The following is a 25,270-nucleotide window of genomic DNA, read 5'->3' as shown; positions in this document are numbered from 1 at the left end:
CTGCTTTTTAATATGCTATCTAGGCTAGTCATAACTTTCCTTCCAAGGAGTAAGCGTCTTTTAATTTCATGGCTGCAATCAGCATCCTCAGTGATTCTGGAGCCCAAAAAAATAAAGTCTGACACAGTTTCCACTGTTTCCCCATCTATTTCCCAAGAAGTGATGGGACCAGATGCCATGATCTTCGTTTTCTGAATGTTGAGCTTCAAGCCAACCTTTTCACTCTCCTCTTTCACTTTCATCAAAAGGCCTTTGAGTTCCTCTTCACTTTCTGCCATAAGGGTGGTGTCATCTGCATATCTGAGGTTATTGATATTTCTCCCGGCAATCTTGATTCCAGCCTGTGCTTCTTCCAGCCCAGCGTCCAGTCCCTTTTGTTCTTGTTGTTCGGTCACTGAGTCGTGTCCAGCTCTTTGCAACCCCGTGGACTGCAGCACGCAGGCCTCCCTGCCCTTCACCATCTCCCAGAGTTTGCTCAGTCTCGGGGTCATTCAGTCGGTGATGCCATCCAACCGTCTTATCCTCTGTCGTCCCCTTCTCCTTCTGCCCTCAATCATTCTCAGCCTCAGGGTCTTTTACAGTAAGTTGGCTCTTCACATCAGGTGGCCAAAGTATAGAAGCTTCAGCTTAAACATCAGCCCTTCCATTGAATATTCAGGGTCAGTTTCCTTTAGGATTGACTGGTTTAATCTCCTTGCAGTCCTAGGGACTCTCAAGAGTCTTCTCCGGTGCCACAATTTGAAAGTATCGATTCTTCAGTATTCCCCCTTATTTTATGGTCCAACTCTCAATCCATACACAATACTGGAAAAACCATAGCTTTGACTATGTGGACCTTTGTCAGCAAAGTGATGTTTCTACTTTTCAATACTTTATGTTTCTCATAGCTTTTCTCCCAATGATCAAGCATCTTTTAATTTCATGGCTACAATCACTGCAGAAAATAAAGAAATAAAATCTGTCACTGCTTCCACTTTTTCCCCATCTATTTGCCATTGAGTTGATGGGACCAGATGCCATGATCTTAGTATTTTGAATGTCGAGTTTTAAGCCTGCTTTATCACTCTTTTCTTTCACCCTCATCAAGAGGCTTCTAATTCCTCTTTGTTTTCTGTCATTGAAGTAGTATCATCTTCATATCTGAGGTTGTTTATATTTCTCCCAGCAATCTTGATTCCAGCTTGTGAGTCATCCAGCCTAGTACTTCACATGATGTATTCTGCACATAAGTTAATTAAGTAAGGTAACAATATACCTTGCCATAGGCTATATGAGCCTTGTCGTATTCCTTTCCCAGTTTTGAAACAGTCCATTGTTCTGTGTCTGGTTCTAACTGTTGCTTCTTGACCCGCATGTAGATTTCTCAGGAGCAGGTGAAGTGGTCTGGTATTCCCATCTCTTTAAGAATTTTCCACAGTTTGTTGTGATCCACACAGTCAAAGGCTTTAGCAGAGTCAATGTCTGTTTACTCTGTCCCTATCAAACTGAGTATATGGCAGAGATAAGCAGGCAGAGGGTCAGCCTTGAGGGTGGGAGCCTTTATATCTAAGAATTAAAAGAGCTTACTCTGGGATACCTGCGCCTACTTGAGCATCCCCAATTCTCTCAAAGGGGTTCATTTCTTTTTCTTCCTTCCTTCCTTTCTTTTTTTTTTCTTAAGTCAGTTTAAAACCGTCTCTATTTAGTTTGGAAAATGGCTGCCTGGCTGCCTCTCCACTGTATTTGTGTGAACGGATGGAGAATTGGTCTCATCTCATAGCTCCCTCCTGTATATATTCTGTGCTGCAGCTTCTCAATTCCATTTAATCCGTCGACACATTTCTATCTACATTTCATCTTCTAAAGTTTCTTTTTCCATCTCCTGATGATCTTCCCATTTTCTTCTTTGTTATGAGGCTTTTCCCTTTTATTAGTCTTTACTATCATTCTAATAGGGCCTCAAGGGAGAGGAAAAATAAAAATATGTTCTCAGAACACTATCTTGAAGCAGACAGGCTCATGACATTTTTCTCCTCTGCCAGCTCTTTCCTGTGGGCTTCCTGAGGCCCCCAAGAATGGAATGGTGTTTGGCAAAGAGTACACAGTGGGGACCAAGGCTGTATACAGCTGCAGTGAAGGCTACCATCTCCAGGCAGGTGCTGAAGCCACAGCAGAGTGTCTGGAGACAGGCCTGTGGAGCAACCGCAATGTACCCCCACAGTGTGTCCGTGAGTCCTTGGGTAGGGGAGGCGGGTACGTCGGGGGGATTGGGTAAGCAGCTGAAAAGATTCCTGAAAGGAGTGAGTGAAACAGGAAGAAAATGCCCATAGAGGCTGGGACTCAGATCTGAGACAAGTGGATCTCTCCATCTACCAACGTGGGTTCCCATTTGAAATTGCTTCAAAACATCAACAGAGCACTGTTCTCTGAGATGTATCCATAAACCATCACAGAACCTGGGGATGACTGGTCCACTTCCTCTTAGATGGAAAAGGTATTAGAAAGTCAACGTGAATGTCATTTGATCACAAGACTCTAAAACCACAGAATGAGTGAGTGATATCTGACCCTGCACCCCCACGGACTGTAGGCCGCCAGACTCCTCTGTCCATGGAATTCTCCAGGCGAGAATATTAGAGTGGGTTGCTGTTTCTTTCTCCAAAACCACAGAGGTACTGTTCAATTTGAAGGCCAGTGGGCAGCCTAATGGGCTATATCCAGTCTAATGATACGAGGTGTTTTGTTTTGGTTTGGTTTAGCTCTTTGGCCTGTTCAGTTGCTGTTGTTGCTGAGTCACTTCAGTCGTGTCCAACTCTGTGTGACCCCATAGACAGAAGCCCACCAGGGTCCCCCATCCCTGGGATTCTCCAGGCAAGAACACTGGAGTGGGTTGCCATTTCCTTCTCCAATGTGTGAAAGTGAAAAGTGAAAGTGAAGTTGCTCAGTCGTGTCTGACCCCTAGCGACCCCATGGACTGCAGCCTACCAGGCTCCTCCATCCATGGGATTTTCAGGCAAGAGTACTGGAGTGGCTTGCCTGTGCAATGCTTTATAAAAATATTTTGTAGCCCTATGGCCAATTCACGTTAATGTATGGCAAAAACCATCACAAAATTGCAATTACCCTGTGATTAAAAATAAAATAGTTTGAATTTCTTCATAACATTTTTAAATCAGAAGACTTTTACATAAAAATCCTATTTCTAGCTTCCCTTGGAAAAGGTAGATCTGACCACCTGGAATTTGCAGTCTCACATCCACTATCAAAACCAACAGAGTGCCACCTCCCCCCTATTTTTTTTTTTAATTTGGCAGATCTGCCACCCCAGTTGTTTGCCACATTCCCCACCCAGCTCACTTCATTCGTAGACTACATCTGCCTGGGGACTGAAGGTTCTGAGATTCATCATGACTGCATTATGGTCCCCCAGTCCCCATCGCTGGGCTCTTGCCAGGGTCGTCCATAATTAATGAATGAATCCATCTTTCCACTTCACACCTCCCCAGCTGTGACCTGTCCTGACATCAGCAGCATCAGTGTGGAACACGGTCGGTGGAGGCTCATCTTCGAGACGCAATACCAGTTCCAGGCTCAGCTGATGCTCATCTGTGACCCTGGCTACTACTACACCGGCCAAAGGGTCATCCACTGTCAGGCCAATGGCAAATGGAGCCTCGACAACTCTATGCCCACATGCCAAAGTAAGCCCAGGAGGAAAGGGTGGGAAAGTTTGGCACAGTGCCTCCAACTCAAACTGTCTCATAACATGGGCTGAATTGGGGAGGGGGAAGAGTGGGGTATAGCCAGGAATTGCAGTGAACCTCTTTTTGAACACTCACCTAGAACCAGGAACTGGGGAGAGGCCTACTCCTTTAAGGAAGCACTTCTCAGCATCTTGTCATCTTATTAAAAAGCTGCCTCTGTCCAGGTGAGCATCCACTAATTCATTTATTCAACCTTCATGCCAGGTAGTATAGACGTATGAGGATAAAAGCTTGTGGTTCCTGCCCACCAGGAGCTTAGAGTCTACTGGAGAGGCAGACAAATAAAGAAGCAGGGATACCAAAGTGTGATGAGACCTATAATGGAAGTGTGCGTAGGAGGAATGAGAGGAGTGCGAGGGACAGGCCACCTCAGTGTCCCTGTGTCTCCTTCTCCGTTGTGCACTGCTTTTCTTTGGTTCTTTGAGATAGTTTCAGAGGTCAGGGTCTCCGGGAAGCGACTCTAAGATGGAGATTTGTTAGGCAGTGCTCTTGGGATCACCATCTGACGAAGGGAAGGGGAGGGCTGGAGGAGGGGGAAGAGGGAAGGAATGGGGAGGGGCGGGGAGGGGAGGCAGCAGGACTGGGAAGGTGGAGGAGGTGGTCTCCGGCGATGCCTCAGCTGACCCAGCTAAGAGCTCTGAATCTGGGCAGCCCTTCAGAATTGCCACAAGTCAAGGCAGGGGCGCTTTATACCTCCACACTCACCGAACCCTGGGTTCCAGCTGCCCGAGGAAGAGAGTGTGACCTTAGATGTGAGGACTCTTTAACCAAGGCCATCTGAAGAGGGTTCACAGCAAAGGGATGTTTGCCAGCAGCTACAATCTGGAGAAAGAAGCCCTTCAGTCCTCAAGGGGGGCTCTCAGTGGGTCAGCACAGCGCCCACCCATAGGGATATACTGATGTTATTCAGTCAGAAACGTGTGTTAGAGGAAGTAAATTTGTGAAGGGATGGAAGGACATCGCTTGTCAGTGCTCAAGGGCATCTTTGAGACTGGGTGTGAGGAGTGGTATCTTCCCAGCACCCATGATGCAAGGCGCTGTGGCCTTTGTTCATCCAAGTCCAGACTCAGCTGTGTAATTATGACCAAGCAGAGGTCACAAGCCTGGGACAGCTTCATTACAAGCAGGGGCTCAGGTCTCAATGCAGCCAGTGGTGTCTGCTCTGTGGAGCAGGACTGCGAGGCTGCTGCTCGGCTCAGCAGAGAGGACAGGGGGCATGCCCGCTGTCCGCCCTGGACACCGAGGAGCGCACCACGGATCTGGACATCTTGAAAGCTCCTCGGGTGCTTCTGGTGACAGCCTTGTTGAGAATTGTGTGTGCAGCGTAACAGCACAACAGTCACCATGGTGACCCATATTCTGGTCCTGAGTCCTATTAGAGTGGGTTGAACCGATCTTATTTTTGTCACTATTCTTGCTAATGAGAAGCAGCACACGTCCCGTCTCTTGGGACTGGCTTCCTGAGCATTCTGTGGTCTTTGTAGTCATATCCTGTGGAGAGCTCCCCGTCCCGCCCAATGGGCACCGCATCGGAACCCTGTCTGTCTATGGGGCAACGGCCATCTTCTCCTGCAACTCCGGGTACACGCTGGTGGGCTCCAGGGTGCGGGAGTGCATGGCCAACGGGCTCTGGAGTGGCTCCGAAGTCCGCTGCCTGGGTAAGTGACCACCCCGGGGCCTCTCCCGTCCATTTTTCCCTTTCCAGGACAAGTTAGATCTTTCCAAAGCTTGATCCCAATCTTTGAACAGTACTGTTTTACCTATGGTCATAAAATGCTTAATCTAAACTCTGCTGCTACTGCTAAGTCACTTCAGTCGTGTCCGACTCTGTGTGACCCCATAGACAGAAGCCCACCAGGCTCCCCCGTCCCTGGGATTCTCCAGGCAAGAACACTGTAGTGGGTTGCCATTTCCTTCTCCAATGTGTGAAAGTGAAAAGGGAAAGTGAAGTTGCTCAGTCGGGTCCGACCCTTAGCAACCCCACAGACTGCAGCCTACCAGGCTCCTCCATCCATGGGATTTTCTAGGCAATAGTACTGGAGTGGCTTGCCATTGCCTTCCCCCAATCTAAACTCTAGCTATTGGGTATTTCAGTTCAGTTCAGTCACTCAGTCATGTCCAACTCTTTGCGACCCCATGAACCGCAGCACGCCAGGCCTCCCTGTCCATCACCACCTCCTGGAGTCTACCCAAACTCATGTCCATTGAGTCAGTGATGCCATCCAACCGTCTCGTCCTCTATCGTCCCCTTCTCCTCCTGCCCTCAATCTTTCCCAGCATCAGGGTCTTTTCAAATGAGTCAGATGCTATTTACCATAACCAAAATGCTGAACTAGCTTCCCTTGGAGCATCCAAAAGAATGAGAAGAACTTCAGGTCTGATGAGACAAACCTTTGAGGGGCTTTCATTCTGATCAAAAAACGTACTCCCTTCTTATTGGCTCTTGTATGATGGGTGAAGTTCCAGTCTTTACCTCCAGGGAAACTTACAGAGACACATCCCTGCAACACATCTAGAATACCATTTATATTATATATTAGCAAATTTTTGGAGAAGGAAATGGCCACCCACTCCAATATTCTTGCCAGGAGAAGCCCATGGACAGAGGAGTCTGGCAGACTACAGTCAATGGGGTCACAAAGAGTCAGACATGACTGAGTCACTACACACACAGCAAATTTTACATATATAAATATTTTACAAAAATACAATATTATATCTGCTATATTATATATTGTAATATATAAGTATTTTTTGCCATTAGCTTGTTTCATGACAAAAATATGTCAATGTAGGACAAAAGCATAAAAACTTACCTGGCTTACAAAAGTCAAAGTTGTCATTTCTCCCATGGGCAATCCATTCCCTGCCTAAACCTTAGATGCTAAAGTTGTCTCTTCTCTTACTGCTTTCTTGGATCCTGCAAATCCAAAGGAGGGTCCCAGCTACACAGACCCAGCAACTAGATTGGATGGTCTGTTCTGAAGTGAACAGCTGCCCTCCCTCTGTCTCAGGCCTCTGTTAGAAACACACTCATGTATGACTAAAAAATGCTAGTGGAAACACTAGGAATATACTCCACCCAAATCCCATTTAGTGAAAATAACTCACCTAGGTTTATATTATCTGTGTTCCTTGCCATTCAAGGAGAAAGAAGGATGAATTTAACCAAGCCACCTGTCATTACTTGGTAATTTTCAACACAACCAAGCTGTGAGTGCCTTAGTGTAGGCCACAGTGCCCTCCGTATAGTAGATGCTCTAGAAATGCTGGTTGATGAGAAAAAGAGGGGGTGGTCCCAGAGGCAGGGCCATTAGAGTGATCATTTCTCACCCATGAACAGACACAGCAACTAAAGTCCAAGATGGCTAGCTATTTGGAATGCAACCTTGGGATTTGTTTTTAACATCCAGCTCTTTTCTGGGCTTAAAAAAAAATTTACTTGGAGTATAATTGCTTTACAATATTGTCTTGGTCTGTGCTGTACAACAGTGTGTATCCGCTATATGCATACTTGGGATGTGGGATTGCCAAATCTTCCCTGGTAGCTCAGTTGGTAAAGAATCTGCCTGCAATGAGATTCAATGCAATGCCTGCAGGAGACCCCCGTTCAACTCCTGGGGCAGGAAGATCCACTGGAGAAGGGATAGACTACTCACTCCAGTATTCTTAGGCTTCCCTTATGGCTCTACTGGTAAAGAATCCACCTGCAGTGTGGAAGACCTGGACTCGATCTTTCCTGGGTTGGAAAGATCCCCTGGAGAAGAGAAAGGGAAAATACTCCAGCATTCTGGCCTGGAGATAGCCTTGGACTGTATAGTCCATCGGGTCGCAAAGAGTTGGACACAATTGAGCAACTTTCACTTTTCACTTTCAATCTTCAACACTATTTCTATCATGTCTAGGATTCCTGAAGTCACTCCTGGATGCCACTGTCAGGGGGAGGAGGGAAAAACAATGGGTGGTCCTTTTCCCCATCGTGCCTGTCTCCCACTCCCCCGACCAAGCCTCACCTCATTTTCTGTATGCTCCCGTGCAATTTACTCTCTCTTCCCACATCTCACCAAAGCCGGACACTGCGGGACCCCTGAGCCCATCGTCAACGGGCACATCAACGGGGAGAACTTCAACTACCGGGGCAGCGTGGTGTACCAGTGCAATGCTGGCTTCCGCCTGATCGGCATGTCCGTGCGCATCTGCCAGCAGGATCACCACTGGTCGGGCAAGACCCCTTTCTGTGTGCGTAAGTATGGTACCCACTCTCCCTAGTCAACAGTTCAGGTGCAAAATGGACTTCCCCTTGCATTGTCTCTATTAGGTTAACTGGAGGATTTTCTGTATTTTGTTCATGTTTTTCAGACAGTCATTAGCATCTATGTTTTCAGTTTTCTGCATCATTATTACTTCCACCTCTATTATTTTCTTCCTTGCAATTAACTTTTTGGTTCACTTTCTTCCTTGTGAGTTAGAAATCTCAATCATTTATTTTCAGTTTTTTATTTTTATTGATTATTATGGATATAAGTATGCAAGGCTATAAAATTTCTTCTGATGACTGCTCTAATTATATCCCACAGATTATAAAAATTAATGTTTTATTATTTCTCAGAAATTCTGTCCTTTTGATATTAATTTCCCCTTTCACTTAGAAGTTTCTTTAAATAAAAGTGTGTGGTTTTTATTTCCGGATGGAAGGGTGTTTTGATTTTTACTTTGGTACTCATTTCTAATTTATTGCACTGTATTTCTGCTTCATGGAATTTACTGATGCTTCCTTTATGACCTAATATTTGATCAATTGTTATGACTGTTCCATGTGCATTTGAGAGAAAAGGGCATTAGTGTATAAAGTTTTATATATAATCATAAGATATACCTTATTGATTTTGTTGTTTATGTCTTAATGTGTGCTTACTTATTTTTTGTCTACCTGACCTGTTTTGTTCTGAGAGGTGTGTTTTAAAGTTTCATATTACTCAGTCAGTTCAGTCGCTCAGTCGCGTCTGATTCTTTGTGACCCCATGGACTGCAGCACGCCAGGCTTCCCTGTTCATCATCAACTCCTGGAGCCTGCTCAAACTCATACCCATCGCGTCGGGGATGCCATCCAATTCTCCTGCCTTCAATCTTTCCCAACATCAGGGTCTTTTCCAATGAGTGGCCGAAGTATTGGAGTTTCAGCTTCAGCATCAGTCCTTCCAATGAATATTCAGGACTGATTTCCTTTAGGATGGACTGATTGGATCTCCTTGCAGTCCAAGGGACTCTCAAGAGTCTTCTCCAACATCACAGTTCAAAAACATCAATTCTTCAGCACTCAGCTTTCTTTATGATCCAGTTCTTATATCCATACATGACTACTGGAAAAACCATAGCTTTGACTAGATAGACCTTTGTTGGCAAAGTAATGTCTCTTCTTTTTAATATGCTGTCTAGGTTGGTCATAGGTTTTCTTCCTAGGAGCAAGCATCTTTTAGTTTCACGGCTGCAGTCACCATCTGCAGTGATTTGGGAGCCCCAAAAAATAAAGTCTGTCACTGTTTCCATTGTTTCCCCATCTACTTGCCATGAAATGATGGGACTGGATGCCATGATCTTAGTTTTCTGAATGTTGAGTTTTAAGCCAACTTTTTCACTCTCCTCTTTCACTTTCATCAAGAGACTCTTTAGTTCTTCACTTTCTGCCATAAGGGTGGTGTCATCTGCATATCTGAGGTTATTGATATTTCTCCTAGAAGTCTTGATCCCAGCTTGTGCTTCATCTAGCCCAGCATTTCACATGATGTACTCTGCATACAAGTTTAATAAGCAGGGTGACAATATCACATACTCCTTGATGTATTCCTTTTCTGATTTGGAACCAGTCTATTGTTCCATGTCTGGTTGTAACTGTTGCTTCTTGACCTGCATACACATTTCTCAGGACGCAGGTAAGGTGGTTTGGTGTTCCCATCTCTTTCAGAATTTTCCAGTTTGTTGTGATCCACACAGTAGCTTTGGCATAGTCAATAAAGCAGAAGTATATGTTTTTCTGGAACTCTCTTGCTTTTTTGATGATCTGACAGATATTGGCAATTTGATCTCTGGTTCCTCTACCTTTTCTAAATCCAGCTTAAACATCTGGAAGTTCACAGTTCACGTACTGTTGAAGCCACAGTTCACATACTGTTGAAGCCTGGCTTCATATTGGTGTTTTTCTATTTACTTTTCCTTGTATTTCCCACAGTTTGTGTTACATAAGGATAATTGCCATGTTCCTTGGCACATAAATATTCATAACTGTTATATCTACATTGAAAATTGTGGTTTTAGCCTTTAAAAATGTCTTCATTATCACTTTAATATTTTCTAACTTGAACTGTACTGTGCCTAATACCATTAGGCTTACGCTCTCTACTTTCCTCCTTCTCCCATTTGCCTGGTATGCCTTTAACCATCCGTTTATTTTAGCCTTTCTGAATCACTCAAATTAGATGGTCCTCTCATAGATATCAGAGAGTTGGACCTTGCCTTCTGAGTCCATTTGAAAATCCTTTTCTCTTAATAGGTTAGTCAAATTCATTCACATATATTATTATTTATATGTTTGATTTTAATTTTGTTTAATTATTATGTATAAAATATCATACACATAATATTTTTTTTCTCTGTATGACATGTTTTCTTTGCTTTTTTTTTGCTTTGCTTTGCTCTTTTTTTCATTTCTTTTGGTATTGGTATTCAGGAAAGGTTGTAAACATTTATGTTTCTTTCCTATAGCTGGTTCATTGACATACCAGGATCGTTTTTCAATATGTTCACCTTTAAGATGGGCTTTCTCTTTCTAACAGGGACTTTGGATCAGTATTCCTCTGCTTCTCTCATCTCCTTTCCATACAGCCTTGCTGTCTGCTAAACCTTGCAACAAAAGCGTGAGAAATAGTTCTGCCCAGGTTTAGTGTTTGTTTTTCTACTTACATGTAATTTAAAGTTTATAGCATTCTCTGTCTTCTAGTTATACTGCAGGCCTGGGCTTTCTATGGTTTTATTTCTTCTTGTTAGTCTGCATTTTTGGATTTAGATGGCCACTGTTATTCTAATTAGCCTGGAAGTAATTTGGAAAATTTTTCACTTTCTAAAGTTCCATAAAGTGAGCCTTTATGTAAAGTACAGTGTTTTGGTCTTAATTTTTGTAAGGCAGACTTTTGTTTTTAATTCTTCTTCACTTGGCTTTTCCTATATGAGATGGAATAATGAAATAGTGAGACTTAATAAACAATGCATGAAAATTAGTCTTAATAGCTCCTTAAGTACTAGGTTTACAGAAAGCAAGACCTATCTACATTTAGTCAGTCTTGTAGATGTCTCTAAACAAATTATATTTGGTTTTATCCAGGAAATGAAAATTCAGATACCTTCAAGAAATTGGCACATTACACATGTGAAAAGGTTTGAATTACAAGTAATAGAGAATGCTGGATTCTGAATTCATGGAAGATGTCTGCCGATCCTAAGATACTTAATTTTACGCCTGGTCCATACAGAAAGGCAGCAGAGTCAAGCAGTTGGACACTTGCACCCTAGACCTAGATTGCCTGTGTTTCAGTTCCAGATCTACTACTACATAGCATGTTGCTATGTGATGTTAGATAAGGTAGCTTATCTCGCTAGGTCTGTTTCCTTACTTATGAAAAACAGGTACCTCAGAGACTATTGCAAGGATTAAATGAGTGAATCCATGTGAACTGGTCAGATGTTGCTGTTGCTATTGTGAAGAGGACCATGATGGTGGTGTGGTGGGTGATGTACCACTGCCCTGCTACATCACAGAATCCACGATCTTTTGTACCAAGCTCCATTCTCTCCTGAAGCACAGAGATTTAAGAAGTACCTGGGGTAGGAAGGCATGAGTAACAGAACATTTATAAGCAACTGCTCAGTGGCAGGTACCATGTTAGATGCCGTCACCTATGAATTAAAGGTTTACAATATCAACCAGACTCAGAACTTTCCAACTGCCTGTCTCCACTCCTTCAGTCAGCGAGCTTGTCTATTCCCCACACAGCTGTTTCATAACCTCACCTACTTTCTGAAGACCCGTAGTCTACCTACTCAGAGATAGATTTGCTGTATTTTCAGCAAATAGTTAAAACACATAGTGAGGATGGCCTGAAAGCAGAGAAGCCAGGTTCAGAACTCAGATGGGTCACTTAGAAACTGTGCCCCTTGGACAAGTCCCCAGACCACTCTGAACCTCTTTTTTCCTAAAAGGATAATGATGGTGCCTACCTCACGGGGTTGTAAGGATTAAGTGCAATACAGCATATAGACCCCGATAATTCTTGCTGCTAAGTCACTTCAGTCTGACCAACTCTGTGCAACACCATAGACGGCAGCCCACCAGGCTTCCCTGTCCCTGGGATTCTCCAGGCAAGAACAATGGAGTGGGTTGCCATTCCTTAATTCTTAGCTAATGATATAATCTCACTTTCTACTGTGCAGAGAGAACAGAAGCCATCAGACAATAACCCCTTCTGCTTCCTGCTTCCCCTCCCACGTGTCCATCTGTCCTTCTCCACCTTCACCCTTGACCCTTACCTCCTATCGAGAAGTCTCTCCAAGCCCAAGGCTAATCACTCCATGAATCTCTGGATCACCGTCCCTTCTGCCTTCTTCATGAGCTTAGTCTGTTTTCAGTTCTCTCCTCTGAACTACACACCTTCCTTTTCTGTTAATTTACCTCAGCCGATAAGACCGAATCCAGCAAACCTTTCCTTAGCACCTAATTTGTGCCCGGTGCGTGTATGGTCTTGTGCATAAAGATGAGTTGAATGTGCCATGGTCTCGGCCCTCAGGAAGTTTGGGTCTGCTGGCGCATGCGTTCAAGGTCTAGTCAAGAACCCCAACCCAGGAGGACCCCTCCTTTCTTTCCCATCGGTGTAATCCCCTTCTCCCCTTGTGTCTGAGTCCGTCAGGGCTCTCCAGAGAAACAGAGCTCCCTGGGGCGTCTGGTAAGCCGTGAACTGTCCCCGTGGGCCTGTGGCACTCCCACCGTCTGTGAATTTTGCTGACCACCCCTCTATGTCCTGTGCTGGCATTTCAGTCAATCTGCAGTTCAAAAGCTGTTACTACTCCCAAAGGTTTAGCCCTCAGCCCTCTCCTCTAACTTTATACAAGTGGTATTTTAGCCTTTGGGGAGGCGAGTCGTGACCCCTTGTAAGTCTGCTGAGAACAATGCATCTTCTCCCAAGCTGATCAGAAACACCCCATATTTTGCATATAATTTCAGGGCATGCACAGGCCCTCTGAAACTTCCCTCCACTCCTCACCCACTTCACTGACTTGGAAAATCCTGCTCAGCCTTGAGACCCAGCTGAGGGTATGCCACATTCTCTGGGGACCCTCCTTAACCACTCCTTCCCAGGTGGAGGGTAGGTGCCCATCCTGGAAGCCTGTTTCAGCACCAGCTACAGTGATGTGACAGTCTGCACCCCTGCCTGCTCTCCTGCTAGGCTGAGAAATGAGCTCCCAAGCTCCTTGCGTTTCATCAGTATGCATAGCAGTGTGCCTTTCACTTAGAAGGCATCCAGTAAATATTTAATGAAGAGCAAAAATATGGATCTGTTTTCAAAGCAACCCTGTTCAATGCATATTGAAATTCTTACTTTACAGATACAGGAACTGAGGCTCAGAGTGAGGTGTCCAAAGTAAGGAAAGGTCACAGCTGAGTCGTAAATCCAGTGTGCTGGCCTCCTCATCCATTCTCATCCCACCACACCAGGCTGTCCTGAACCCCTGTAGCCCATTAACAGCCTGTCCCCTGCTCTGCCCAGAGTCAAGACTCTGCTAGAGTCAAGGATACTACTGTTGAGATTTATAAAAAAGAACTGGCCCAGAGACACAGCAGAGGTGTCCACAGCAAAATCTGGGTCCTGCTTACTCTTGTTCCCTGACGTCCATCCATACCATTTGGGTTTGGGATGTTGTTGTTTAGTCGCTAAATTGTATCCAACTCTTTGCGACCCCAGGGACTGTAGCCTGCCAGGCTCCTCCATCCATGGAGTTTCTCAGGCAAGAATACTGGAATGGGTTGCCATTTCCTCCTCCAGGGGATCTTCCCAACCCAGGGATCGAACATGCATCTTCTGCATTGGCAGAAGGATTCTTTACCACTAAGTCACCTGAGAAGCCCCGGGTTTGGGGTGGGGTGCTCATAAATCCAAGTGTTGGGATAAGAAAGCATTCCTCATGGTTCCTCAACCTTTCACAGCTGAAAACCCAGAACCAAGGGGAAGGCTCAAAAGCATCAAGTTGGATTTCAACCCAAAGAAACCAGGTAGTAAACAGAACCAGAGACTCAGGAGCAGAGCAAAGCCCAGACATCTATCTGTTCATGATTCACTCATTTGCTAGTTCACGCTGCAATTTATTTTTTCACTCTGCAATTATTATCGAGGTCTTCCTGTATGTCCCTGGTGGCTCAGCATAAAGAATCCGCCTGCCAATGCAGGAGACTCAGGCTCGATCCCTGAGTCTGGGAGATCCCCTGGAAAATGAAATGGCAACCCACTCCAATATTCTTGCCTGGGAAATCCCATGGACTTCTTGCAATATTCTTACCTGGGAAATCCCACGTAGTTGGAGCCCGGACAACTACAGTCCATGGGTTCACAAAAGAGCTGGCCACAACTTAGCAACTAAACAACAACTTCCTATATGTCAGGCTCCGGTCCAGACACAGAAGATATAGCAAGGAAGGGAACAGAGTCCCTGCCCCAGGGAGCGTCCATTCAGGTGGAGAAAGATTAGCAATGAGTAAAGAAGTGCGCTCAGAGTGGGCGAATTGCTGTGTAGAAAAGCAAGCAGGGCGAGAAGGTTCGGCGGTGCTGGGTGGTCGTTTATCTGGTTGTAATGGAAGGCCTCACTGCTCTGGTGGCATTTGAGGGGAGACCTGAGGGTATGAGGGCCAAAGCCAAGAAATGTTTCAGGCAAGAGGAAGCTAGTCCAAAGGCTCTGGGGCAGAACCTTGTTTAGTACATTCAAGAAAAGTCGAAGAGACCAGTGCCACTGGTGGAGTGAACTCCACTCCTGAGAGGAGGAGGTGAGCCTGAGCCCTGTAAGCACCAGAGTGTTCTCCCTCTTCGCTGCCCAGGGCTGAACAAGTTACACAATGAAACAGAGTCGTGTGTGGACACCAAAATACCACCTTTATTCCTGATAAAGTTTTAGCTGGAGCCGCAGCTTAAAGTGAGAGCCAAATGCAACTTGCTAAATAAACCCCAGATGGGGTGGATTCACACACAGTCAGAGCAGCACCGCCCTGGGTTGGGGGGAGGGGAAGGCAGGGGAGAACCTGCCTCTGCTGGAGGCTGGGGGGAGCCTCGCTGCCTGCAGGCTGCCCATCTCAAGAGGAGGAAGGCAGGGCTGCGCCTTCTTCCTTCCCAAACTTCACAGAGGGGCCGCTTCTGGTTACCCCAGGCAGGATAGGAAGAGAGCACAGAGAAAGGCCAGGAGGTCCATGAGCTGAACTCCCTTCACATGGAAGGAGTAGGGGAGGGACTGTGCCCTCCTAAGAACTCTGATGCCCTCTGGTCTGTCGGGGTGACCAGTCCCTCCGCACAGGCGTGGTTTGTACTGACTCTGGCTCCATCAAGACTGGCCCAGGAACTTAGGCTGGTCTGACTCATCGGAAGGGTAGTCACCAGGGTATCTGGCAAAGAGTAGAGAAGAGTAGCCGAAGGGATCAGGGAGAGGAACTGAGGCAGGCCCAGCTGCCTGGGCGAAGGAGAAGGATGATACGCCCTAATGCCCTATGGTCCTCAAACACGACTTCTCTCAAGTGGCCCACACCGTGGACACGCCTTCAAAGAAAAGGGACTGTCCCCATGTTGACGTCACGAAAACAGTTTTGTAGCAAAAGAGACTAAAGTCAGACCGAGGGCTGTGCTTCACTGCTGGGCATGAGAGAGGCCAGGTGAGGAGGGGACAGACTTGGGGATGGGGAGCAACAGGAGGGCTGACCTCTCGTCCGTTTTGATTGCAGCAATTACCTGTGGACACCCAGGCAACCCAGTCAACGGCCTCACCCAGGGCAACCAGTTCAACCTCAACGATGTGGTCAAGTTTGCTTGCAACCCGGGCTATGTGGCTGAGGGGGCTGCTCGATCCCAGTGCCTGGCCAGTGGGCAGTGGAGCGACGTGCTGCCCACCTGTCGCAGTGAGTCACCCTTCCTCCCCGCCCCCAGTACCGCTGCCACCTGTGGTCTGTGACCCTCGAGCGGAAGCCAGGGGATTCTGTCATGGGGCTGCTGCTGCTGCTGCTAAGTTGCTTCAGTCGTGTCCGACCCTGTGCGACCCCATAGACGGCAGCCCATCAGGCTGCCCCGTCCCTGGGATTCTCCAGGCAAGAACACTGGAGTGGGTTGCCATTTCCTTCTCCAATGCATGAAAGTGAAAGTAAAGTCGCTCAGTCGTGTCCGACTCTTAGCGACCCCATGGACTGCAGCCCAGCAGGCTCCTCCGTCCATGGGATTTTCTAGGCAAGAGTACTGGAGTGGGTCATGGGGCTACATTGACTCAAATAGGGAAGACTTGGGGCAGAGAAGGGTCACAGATGGAGCATTTCTCTCCCCCCAGATAGAGCCATGTCAAAATTCTTCACTGGTTATAGAAAGAAAGGGAAGGAAGTTTCATCTTTCAAAACAGAAACAGAAAACAGTCTTTTGTTTACATTTCATAGAACCTTTAATTCATCATTATCATATACAGCCCCATCCTTAATGAAAGAAAAAAAAAGGAAGGGATGAAATGAGACGTAAAAAGCAGAATCTAGGCGTTGGGATGAAGAGGAGGAGAAGAGAAGAAACTAAAGACTCAAGAGGCAGACCCGACATGGAGGGTATTCCAGTCCCACCCAGACTCTTTAGGAAATAGCTCCTGAAGCTTTTACAGGCTTCTCACAGCAATGAAGGGCTTCGCAGGGGGCTCAGTGCTGAAGAATCTGCCTGCCGATGCAGGAAATGCAGGTTCGATCTTTGGGTCTGGAAGATTCCCTGGAGGAGGAAATGGCAACCCACTCCAGTATTCTAGTCTGGAGAATCCCATGGACAGAGGAGCCCGGTGGGCTGCAGTCCATATCGGACACAACTTAGCAACTAAACACACATGCACACACCCGGCGGTGAGGGGCCTTGGGGCCGTCTGCCTCTGCCCATGAGTGGCCTGGCAAGCTCTCTGAGGTTTGAATGGAGGGTCAGACTGGCTGAACAGGAGCAATCCCTGCCCTGGTCTGGAGGTTGATCAAGTCGTCACAGCTGTAAGGGGTGAGGGCTTAGACTCCCTCGGTTGATGGCTCCTCCTCCAGTGTTGAGGGTACATGGCGATTGGTTGTGCAATGTGTCACAATTTATTTGTAATTGATATTAAAGGACCAAATTTTTCAAAGGATGTTTTAGAATCAATCGAGATACATTCACAACTAACCTTAAAATAACATTCTGCTCAACACCTCAAGGTGCCATTGTGAGTGAGAGAAGAATCCAGGGAATGCAGGGGAAATTTCCATGACCTTGTGTTGTGCCCTGCTTCCATCACCTCTCCAGGAGGAAGGAGTTGAGACTGATGCTTTGGGGTATGGTTATCCCATGATACCCTCTCCTCAAGAACTGTGCTCTCTCTCCCAGACATGTTCTGTCCTGTAATTTCAGCTCCCCAAACCCCAGCCCCTTCCCAGGGTGCTGTGCTCAAGAGCCGGTCTTGGAAAAGAGAAGACTGGGGTAAAATCTTAGAAATCGTGGCCCCTGGTCCTGCTCCCCACCCCCACCGCAGCTCATTCTCCTGACGGAATGTCCTGCCTAAAACATAAATCTGATCAAGTCACTCCCTGTTTAAAACACCTCCCAAGACTTCTCATTGCCCTTAGGATAATAAGTCTCCTTGGCTGGTTTATGGGCCCATGGGACCTGGCCCAGCCTCCGATCCAGCCTCATTCTTCTCCACTTGCTTGGCCCCCACCTCACCTCTGCCTTGGGTCCCAGCCACACTGAGCCTCTTTTGTTTCCTCACAGGTGTCCTGTGCAGATAAGCCCCTCAGGGCACCAGACATAGCTTCCTCAAATGCATTCTTCTCTGTCCCCTCCCACCATTTCTTTGTCCGGGTGACTTCTACCCAGTCATCAAGAGCCAGCCATAAAGGTTGCTCCTTCTGGGGAGACTTTCCTGCCCTGCCCCATGCACTGGGCTAGAGGCTCTGCTTTGTGCTTCTGGAACATTCTCTGCTGCCCCATCAGAGCACTTACCAAACAGTATCTGGTTTGCTGGTTTGTCCCTTTCTCTCTAGACCAGCAGTTCTTAACTGGGTATGATTTTACTGCTACCCTGTTCCAAAAGGGGACAGATGTCAAGAGACTTCTTTGGTTGTCACAACTGGAGAGTTTCTATTGGCACCTAGTGGGCAGAGGCCAGAGACACTGTTAAACATCCTGCAATGCACAGGACTGCCCCCACCATAAATACTTACCAGCCCAAAATATCCACAGTGCCAAGGTAGAGAAACCCTACTCCAGGGTTTCTGTCATATCCTTACTGCCCAGCACGATGCTTGACACTCAGTGTATCACAGTAAATAACACGAATGAATGAATTCAACTTATCTGTTTTGTGACTCCAACCTCTCTTAGCCTCCAAGAGGGTCATCAGAAGTTAAAAATAGCTCACACTTTAAAAGCTTATCAAATATTTCAAGTACTGACCCTGCCTGCCTCATACGATTCATATGAGATTCAGGTTAAATAATAGATATGAAAGTGTTTTGAAAGTCAAAGTTCACATCATGGGTTATGAATAGTATTGTCATGACTCTCAAACCTCACTCTGATTTCGATAAGCTGCTTTGGCACCATTTCAGCATTTAAAAGTCAAATTGATCCCCGAGGATTAATCTCCCCCTGAAATACTCATAGAAGTGATTAAAATAGTTTCTAGAGAAGCCCATCCCCTTTCCACAGCTCCACTGTGGGAGACACACTGTGCTGGGGATGGGTTCACAGACAGGGACACATTCCTGCCCTCAAGGGAGTCATATGAATAGAGGTTTGACACACCATCAAGCAATAGAGATTTATGCCAGGACCACCAAGGAGGGAGAGGTTAATCAGTCTGGAAAGAGGTGGGGAGGCTTCTGCAGGGGGATGACGTCTAGCTGGACACAGAGAAATGAATCCCTTATCCAGGTGGCCAAGTTGAGGGGAGTACAGCAGCCTCAGGACCAGGTCAGCTTCCCCCAGGCAGCATCTGCTTTGTGTAGCCTCTCTTGGTCTGGAAATTTTGCTCTACTGGGAATACATTCCTGTTTGGACTTCTGAATTCCCATTTAAAAGCATAAAAAGAAAAATCCCCACATCCAGGTCTCTGCATCTAATCATCCTGTTCCATTGCAGTCATCAACTGTACAGACCCTGGGCACCAAGAAAACAGCATTCGTCAGATCCACGCCAGCGGCCCACACAGGTTCAGCTATGGCACGACTGTGTCTTACCAGTGCACCCACGGATTCTACCTCCTGGGCACCCCAGTGCTCAGCTGCCAGGGAGATGGCACGTGGGATCGCCCCCGCCCCCAGTGTCTCTGTAAGTAGACATCATTCACTCACAGTGACCACCCGAGCACACTGACAGGATGGTCCATGTCAGAGGACAGCCCTCCTGTGTGTGTGTGTGTGTGTGTGTGTGTGTGTGTGTGGTGTGTGTGTGTGTGTGTGTGGTCACAGTGATGGTCACTCGGACTGCTCTCTGGATGTCAGAGCCCATCTTGGGCTCCTGTTGGGTTAGTTGTGTGTGTGTGTGTGTGTGTGTGTGTGCTCAGTCATGTCCAACTCTTTTCTTCCCTGGTGGCTCAGACAGTGAAGAATCTGCCTGCAATGCAGGAGACCTGGGTTTGATCCCTGAGTCTGGAAGATCCCCTGGAGAAGAGAATGGCAACCCACTCCAGTATTCTTGCCTGGAGAATTCCATGGACAGAGAAGCCTGGTGGGCTGCAGTCCATGGGGTCCCAAAGAGGTAGACATGACTGAGCATCTAACACATTGGGTTAGATGCCCTACCGATTCTCACTCTCTCTCCTGACTACAGGCTTATTCCCTTTCCTCTCTAATGCTGTCACCGACCCCTTCAGTCTCCAAGGTTCCCTTCCTTCAAGGGTCCTGGCTGCCTAGTGGAAACCTGTCTACCATTTTACTCCCTCCTTATTTTCCAGAAAGACATCACATGAACCCCCTTTTTTAAAGGACTAAAGCAGAAATGCAACAGACCCTGGAGGCAGACAGACCTGGATTTGAATTCAGGCTCTGCCCCTAAACAAGCTATGTGATTTGAGAGCCTCCGTTTCTTTGTCTATATCAATGATGCTAATGCCTATTCCATAGGATTATTAGAGGATTAAATGAGAACACCCATTAAAAGTGCCTAGTTAGTAGCTGCTCAATAAACAATAACTGCTTTAAAGGATATTAGGAAAAAATACAGGGACGACATGTCGGGGGAGAAAAGGATCAGGGAGGCACTAAGAGTCCTGATATCGGGTTGCTAGCCTCACACATCCTGAAGAAAAAAACAGTTCCTTAGGCTCCTGCTCCCGCATCTTGTTGCTAACCACGGGCCCTGTGGGTTGCTCTCTCTCCTGTCTTCCTAATAGTGGAGGTGAAGATGCAGTCCAGAGGGGTAGGTGGGTATTGAGTTGGGCCATTCTGCAGTCCACCTGTCTGTGGTGTGTCATACATACTTTGGCCCCTCAGTCGGAATGACTCCATCTCCTTATGCCCCTGTGCTTCTAGGTATGATAGGAGGCTGGTTCACCTACTCACCTGCCCATATTTCCCTTGTCTGAGGACCCCACCCTGGCCATCCAGCCCCATTTATGACTGATAAATCATCTGGGGTTGGAAATGGACCACCACCTGTGTACAGCAGTGGCAGCTGAGATTCTTGTATTTGGAGAACACAAATAATAATAGCCTTTGGAGAAAAGCTTTCACTCTTTCACCATTAAGCATGATGTTAGCTGGGGGATTTTTGCAGATTTCCTTTATCAGATTGAGGAAATTCCCTTCTACTCCTAGTTTATTGGACATTTTTCCCATGAAAGGGTGTTGGAATTTTTAAAATGATTTTTCTACATCTATTGAGATGATCATGTGGCGCTATTTTCCCCCTCATTCTATTAGTATGGTGTATTACATTGATTGATTTTCATGTGTTGAACAACTCTTGTGTTCTTAGAACAAATCACATTTGGTCACGGTAAAATTCATTTTAATGTGCTACTGGATTTGGTTTGCTAGTATTTTTGTTGAGGATTTTTGCAACTGAATTCATAAGGAATATTGGTCTGTAGTTTTCTTTCCTTATGATATCTTTCGCTTTGGTATCAGGGCAATGCTGACCTCATGGAATGAGTTGGCAATTGTCCCTTTTCTTCTATTTTTAGGGATAGTTTCAGAAAGACTGGTATTATTTCTTCTTTAAAATTTTCATAGTAAAATCATCTGGCCCTGGACTTTTCTTTGTTAAAATTTTTTATTATTGATTGATTCTATTTATTTGATATGATTCTTTTCAGATATTCCATTTCTTCTTGGTTGGTTTTGGCAGTTTGTGTGTTTCTAGAAATTTTTCCGTTTCGTTTAGTTTATCTAATTTATTGGTGTATAACCGTTCGCGTTCATCATGTTCTCCTATAATGCTTTTTGCTTTTGTGAACTCACTTGGTAGCGACAGCTCCACTTTCATTCCTGATTTTAGAGTTTGGTTCTCTCGTCCCTGTGTCTCTGCCTCCCTCTCTCTCTCTGTCTCCCTCTCACACACACATCAGACTAGACACATTTGTCAATTTTCTCGATCTTTTCAAAGGACCAACTTTTGATTTTGTTTATTTTCTCTATTGTTTCTCTGTTTTGTTTATCCTTGCTTTAGCCTTTCTAATTTCTTTTCTTCTATTTGCTTTGGGTATATTTTGCTCTCTTTTTCTAGTGTATTGGGGCAGAGGGTTAGGTTGTTGATTTGAGATATTTCTTCTTTTTAAATGTAGGCATTTACAGTTATAAATTTCCCTCCAAGCACTGTTTCACTGTATCTCATAAGTTTTGGTATGCTGTTTTTTCATTTTTGTTCACCTCAAAGTATTTTCTAATCAATCCCCGATTTATTCTTTGACTTACTGATTATTTAGGAGAGTGTTGTTTAATTTCCATATATCTGTGAAATTTCCACATTTCCTTCTTTTGTTGATTTCTTGTTTCATTGCATTTTGCTTACAGAACACACTTGGTATGATTTCAGTCTTTTAAAGTTTATGGAGATTTATTTTATGGATTAACATATGGTCTACCCTAAATAGATGCTTCCCTCATGGCTCAGCTGGTAAAGAATCCGCCTGTAATGCAGGAGACCTGGGTTCGATCCCTGGGTTGGGAAGATCTCCTGGAGAAGGGAAAGGCTACCCACTCCGGTATTCTGGCCTGGAGAATTCCATGGACTGTATAGGTCGTGGGGTCGCAAAGAGTCAGACACGACTGAGCGACTTTCGCTTTCACTTTATTCTAGATAACATTTCATGTGCACTTGAGAAGAATGTTTATTCTTCTCTTGTTGGGTGGAGTCTCCTACAGATGATTGTCAGGTCTAATGGGTTTATGGTATTGTTTGTTATATTTCCTTGTTGATCGACCCATATTCTGGTTGTTCTAAACAACCATGATTTAAAGTGGGGTGATGGGAACTCTGCTGTTAATTTTGATTTGTCTGTTTCTCCCTTTAGTTCTGTTAGTTTCTGCTTCATATATTCGGGGGCTATGTTATTCGATGCATATATGTTTATGATTGTGTATCTTCTTGATAGAATGTCTTTTTATACTACAGAATGTTCTTCTTGTGCCTAGTCACAGTTTTTGTCTTAAAGGCTATTATGTTCAGTTCAGTTCAGTTCAGTTCAGTTCAGTCACTCAGTCGTGTCTGACTCTTTGCGACACCATGAACCACAGCACGCCAGGCCTCCCTGTCCATCACCAACTCCCGATGTTAGATATTAGGATAACCACTCCAGCTACGTTTTGGTTATTATATCCATGATATATCTTTTTGCCACCTTTTTATTCTCAGTCTGTTTGTGTCATCAGCTCTGAAGTGTGTCATTTGTAGACAGAATATACTTGAATCATGTTTTTTATCCACTTTGCTAATATCTGCCTTTCATGTGTTTAATCCACGTTTAATGTGATGATTGATAAGGTACGTTTTATATATTCCATTTTGCTATTTGTTTTCTATGTATCTTATGTCTTTTTTGTTGGTCCTCTATTCTTCTCTTGCTGGCTTCTTTTGCATTTAATAGATTTTTTTTAGTGTACCATTTTAAATGTTTGTTGTTTCTTTCACTGTGTATGTTTTTTAAATTATTTTCTTAATAGTTACTCTGGAAATTACAATTAACATCTTAACTTATAGCAGCATAGTTTGGATTAATACCAACTGAATTTCAATTGTATACAAAAATATTGTCCTTATATAGCTCCATTACCTCTATATCCTTTGTGTTGTTATTGTCATACAAGTTACATCTTTATACATTGTATGCTTATCAACAAAGGTTTCTAATTATTGCTTTATGCAGTTTCTCAAGCAGGAAGAAAATAGAGTTACAGACAAAAAATATGCTTATGCTATACTGTATATTTACTTATGTGGTTACCTTTTCCAGTGTTCTTTATTTCTTCACATTTCTTTCATTTCAAGCCTAAAAGACTTCGTTTAGAATTTCTTTATCATTTAGATTTTCTTTCTAGGTTTGCTACTGACACAGTCTCTCAGTCTATGTTTTTCTGGAAATATTTTAAATTCCCTTTCATGTTTGAATGATAGTTTTGCTGGATATAGAATTCATGGTTGAAAGTCTTTCCTTTCATCACTGTAAATAGGTCAGATTATTGGTGTATGGGGTGGGGCAGCACTGAAACTCAAATACTTTGGCCACCTGATGCAAAGAACTGACTCATTGGAAAAGACCCTGATGCTGGGAAAGATTGAAGGTGGGAGGAGAAGGGGATGACAGAGGATGAGGTGGTTGGATGGCATCACCAACTCAATGGACATCAGTTTGGGTAAACTCTGGAAGTTGGTGATGGACAGGGAGGCCTGGCATGCTGCAGTCCATGGAGTCTCAAAGAGTCAGACACGACTGAGCGACTGAACTGAACTGATGGGTTTTAAATCTACCATCTTATTTTATGTTCTGTTTGTTCTACCTACTAATTTTTATTTCTTTATTCTATTTTTAAAACCCACAATGTGTTGTTGTTGTTCTCTGCAGTTACTGTTCACTTAGATTTACTCACATATTTGTCACTTTCTTTGCTCTTCATTCCCCTGCTCATATCTTCACCTTCCATATGAGATTATTTTCCTGCAGTTTGAAGACCATCTTTTAGAATTTTATTTAGTGAAGATCTGCTGTTAGCAAACATCCTCAGTTTTTGTGATACATTTATTTGTCTCTCATTTTTTAAGATATTTTTGATAAGTTTAGAAATTCAAGTTGGTAGTTATTTTTTTTTTAGCCCACTAAAGGAATCTAATATCTTCTGATCTCTTGTTGCTGTTGAAAAACCAGCTGTCAGTCATTCACTCCTTTGTAAAGTCTTTCTCTGTCTTTGGTGTTTTGAATTTTTCCTAGTTATTAAATGATAAGTTTGCTGGATCAAAGGTCTAGGGTGATACATTTTCTTTTGGCACTATTTTTGACTTTCATTTTTAGTGATAAGTCTTCTGAAGTCTAAATTATTTTAGGTAGTCCATTTTTTTCTCCCTCATTGACTTCAAGCTTCTCTTTTGCTGGCATTCTGAATTTTCCTGCATTATGTTTAAATATTTTATTTACCCTTCTTAAGATTCACTAGACTTCCTGGATTTTTCTGCTCTCTGGGAAATTCTTAGCTACTATTTCTGTGGACATTGTCTCCCCCTTCATTCTCCTCCTTTACTATTTCTGAACCCCAGCGTTAGATCTTCTTGTACTCTTCTCTTTGTCCCTGAAATTCTCATTCATATTTTCCATCTCCGATAAATTACTCAAGGTCTGTTTTACCATTCAGTGATTATCTTTTTAGCTAGGTCTAAGCTGAGGTTTAACTGAGTTCCCGTTTCCAATTATTTATTTTGCATTTGAGAAATAAATGCATTATTTGTTTTTTCACATTTGCTTACTTATATCCATAGTGTATTGTTCCTATATTAACTTGTTCCTTTTTCATATTTAACATATTAAATGTACTTATTATATATTCTATATCTGATACTTCCAATATCATTATCTTTTCAAGTCTAATTTTGCTATTGTCATTTCTGCTGATTCTCACTCTTGGTGACTTGTTTCTCATTGTTTTATTATGTTTACATTGTGATCTTTTGACTGATCTTAATCTGTGGGAATCAGGAACCAGGTTCTCAGTCTGACAGAATCCAAAGTCTAAAAACAAGCTAGGCATTATCTCTCAAAAGAAA

The 25,270-nt window shown here is 44.5% G+C and overlaps 1 protein-coding gene across 1 annotated transcript in view; it reads left to right on the top strand.

Moving 5' to 3' along the window:
- The window catches only part of CSMD2 (CUB and Sushi multiple domains 2), a 695,284-nt gene that overhangs the window by 628,769 nt on the left and 41,245 nt on the right, over nucleotides 1–25,270 (top strand). The window contains exons 50-55 of the mRNA XM_088835123.1: nucleotides 2,022–2,207; nucleotides 3,486–3,680; nucleotides 5,228–5,401; nucleotides 7,813–7,986; nucleotides 15,766–15,939; nucleotides 19,160–19,348. Of these exons, the coding sequence (XP_088691249.1) occupies nucleotides 2,022–2,207; nucleotides 3,486–3,680; nucleotides 5,228–5,401; nucleotides 7,813–7,986; nucleotides 15,766–15,939; nucleotides 19,160–19,348 (1,092 nt within the window). The remainder of the gene's footprint in view (nucleotides 1–2,021; nucleotides 2,208–3,485; nucleotides 3,681–5,227; nucleotides 5,402–7,812; nucleotides 7,987–15,765; nucleotides 15,940–19,159; nucleotides 19,349–25,270) is intronic.

This window comes from Moschus berezovskii, chromosome 4, assembly GCF_049115385.1.
Source record: "Moschus berezovskii isolate FMDL1 chromosome 4, NW_MosBer_1.0, whole genome shotgun sequence".
NCBI lineage: Eukaryota > Metazoa > Chordata > Mammalia > Artiodactyla > Moschidae > Moschus > Moschus berezovskii.
This window is presented reverse-complemented; position numbering and strand designations above follow the sequence as displayed.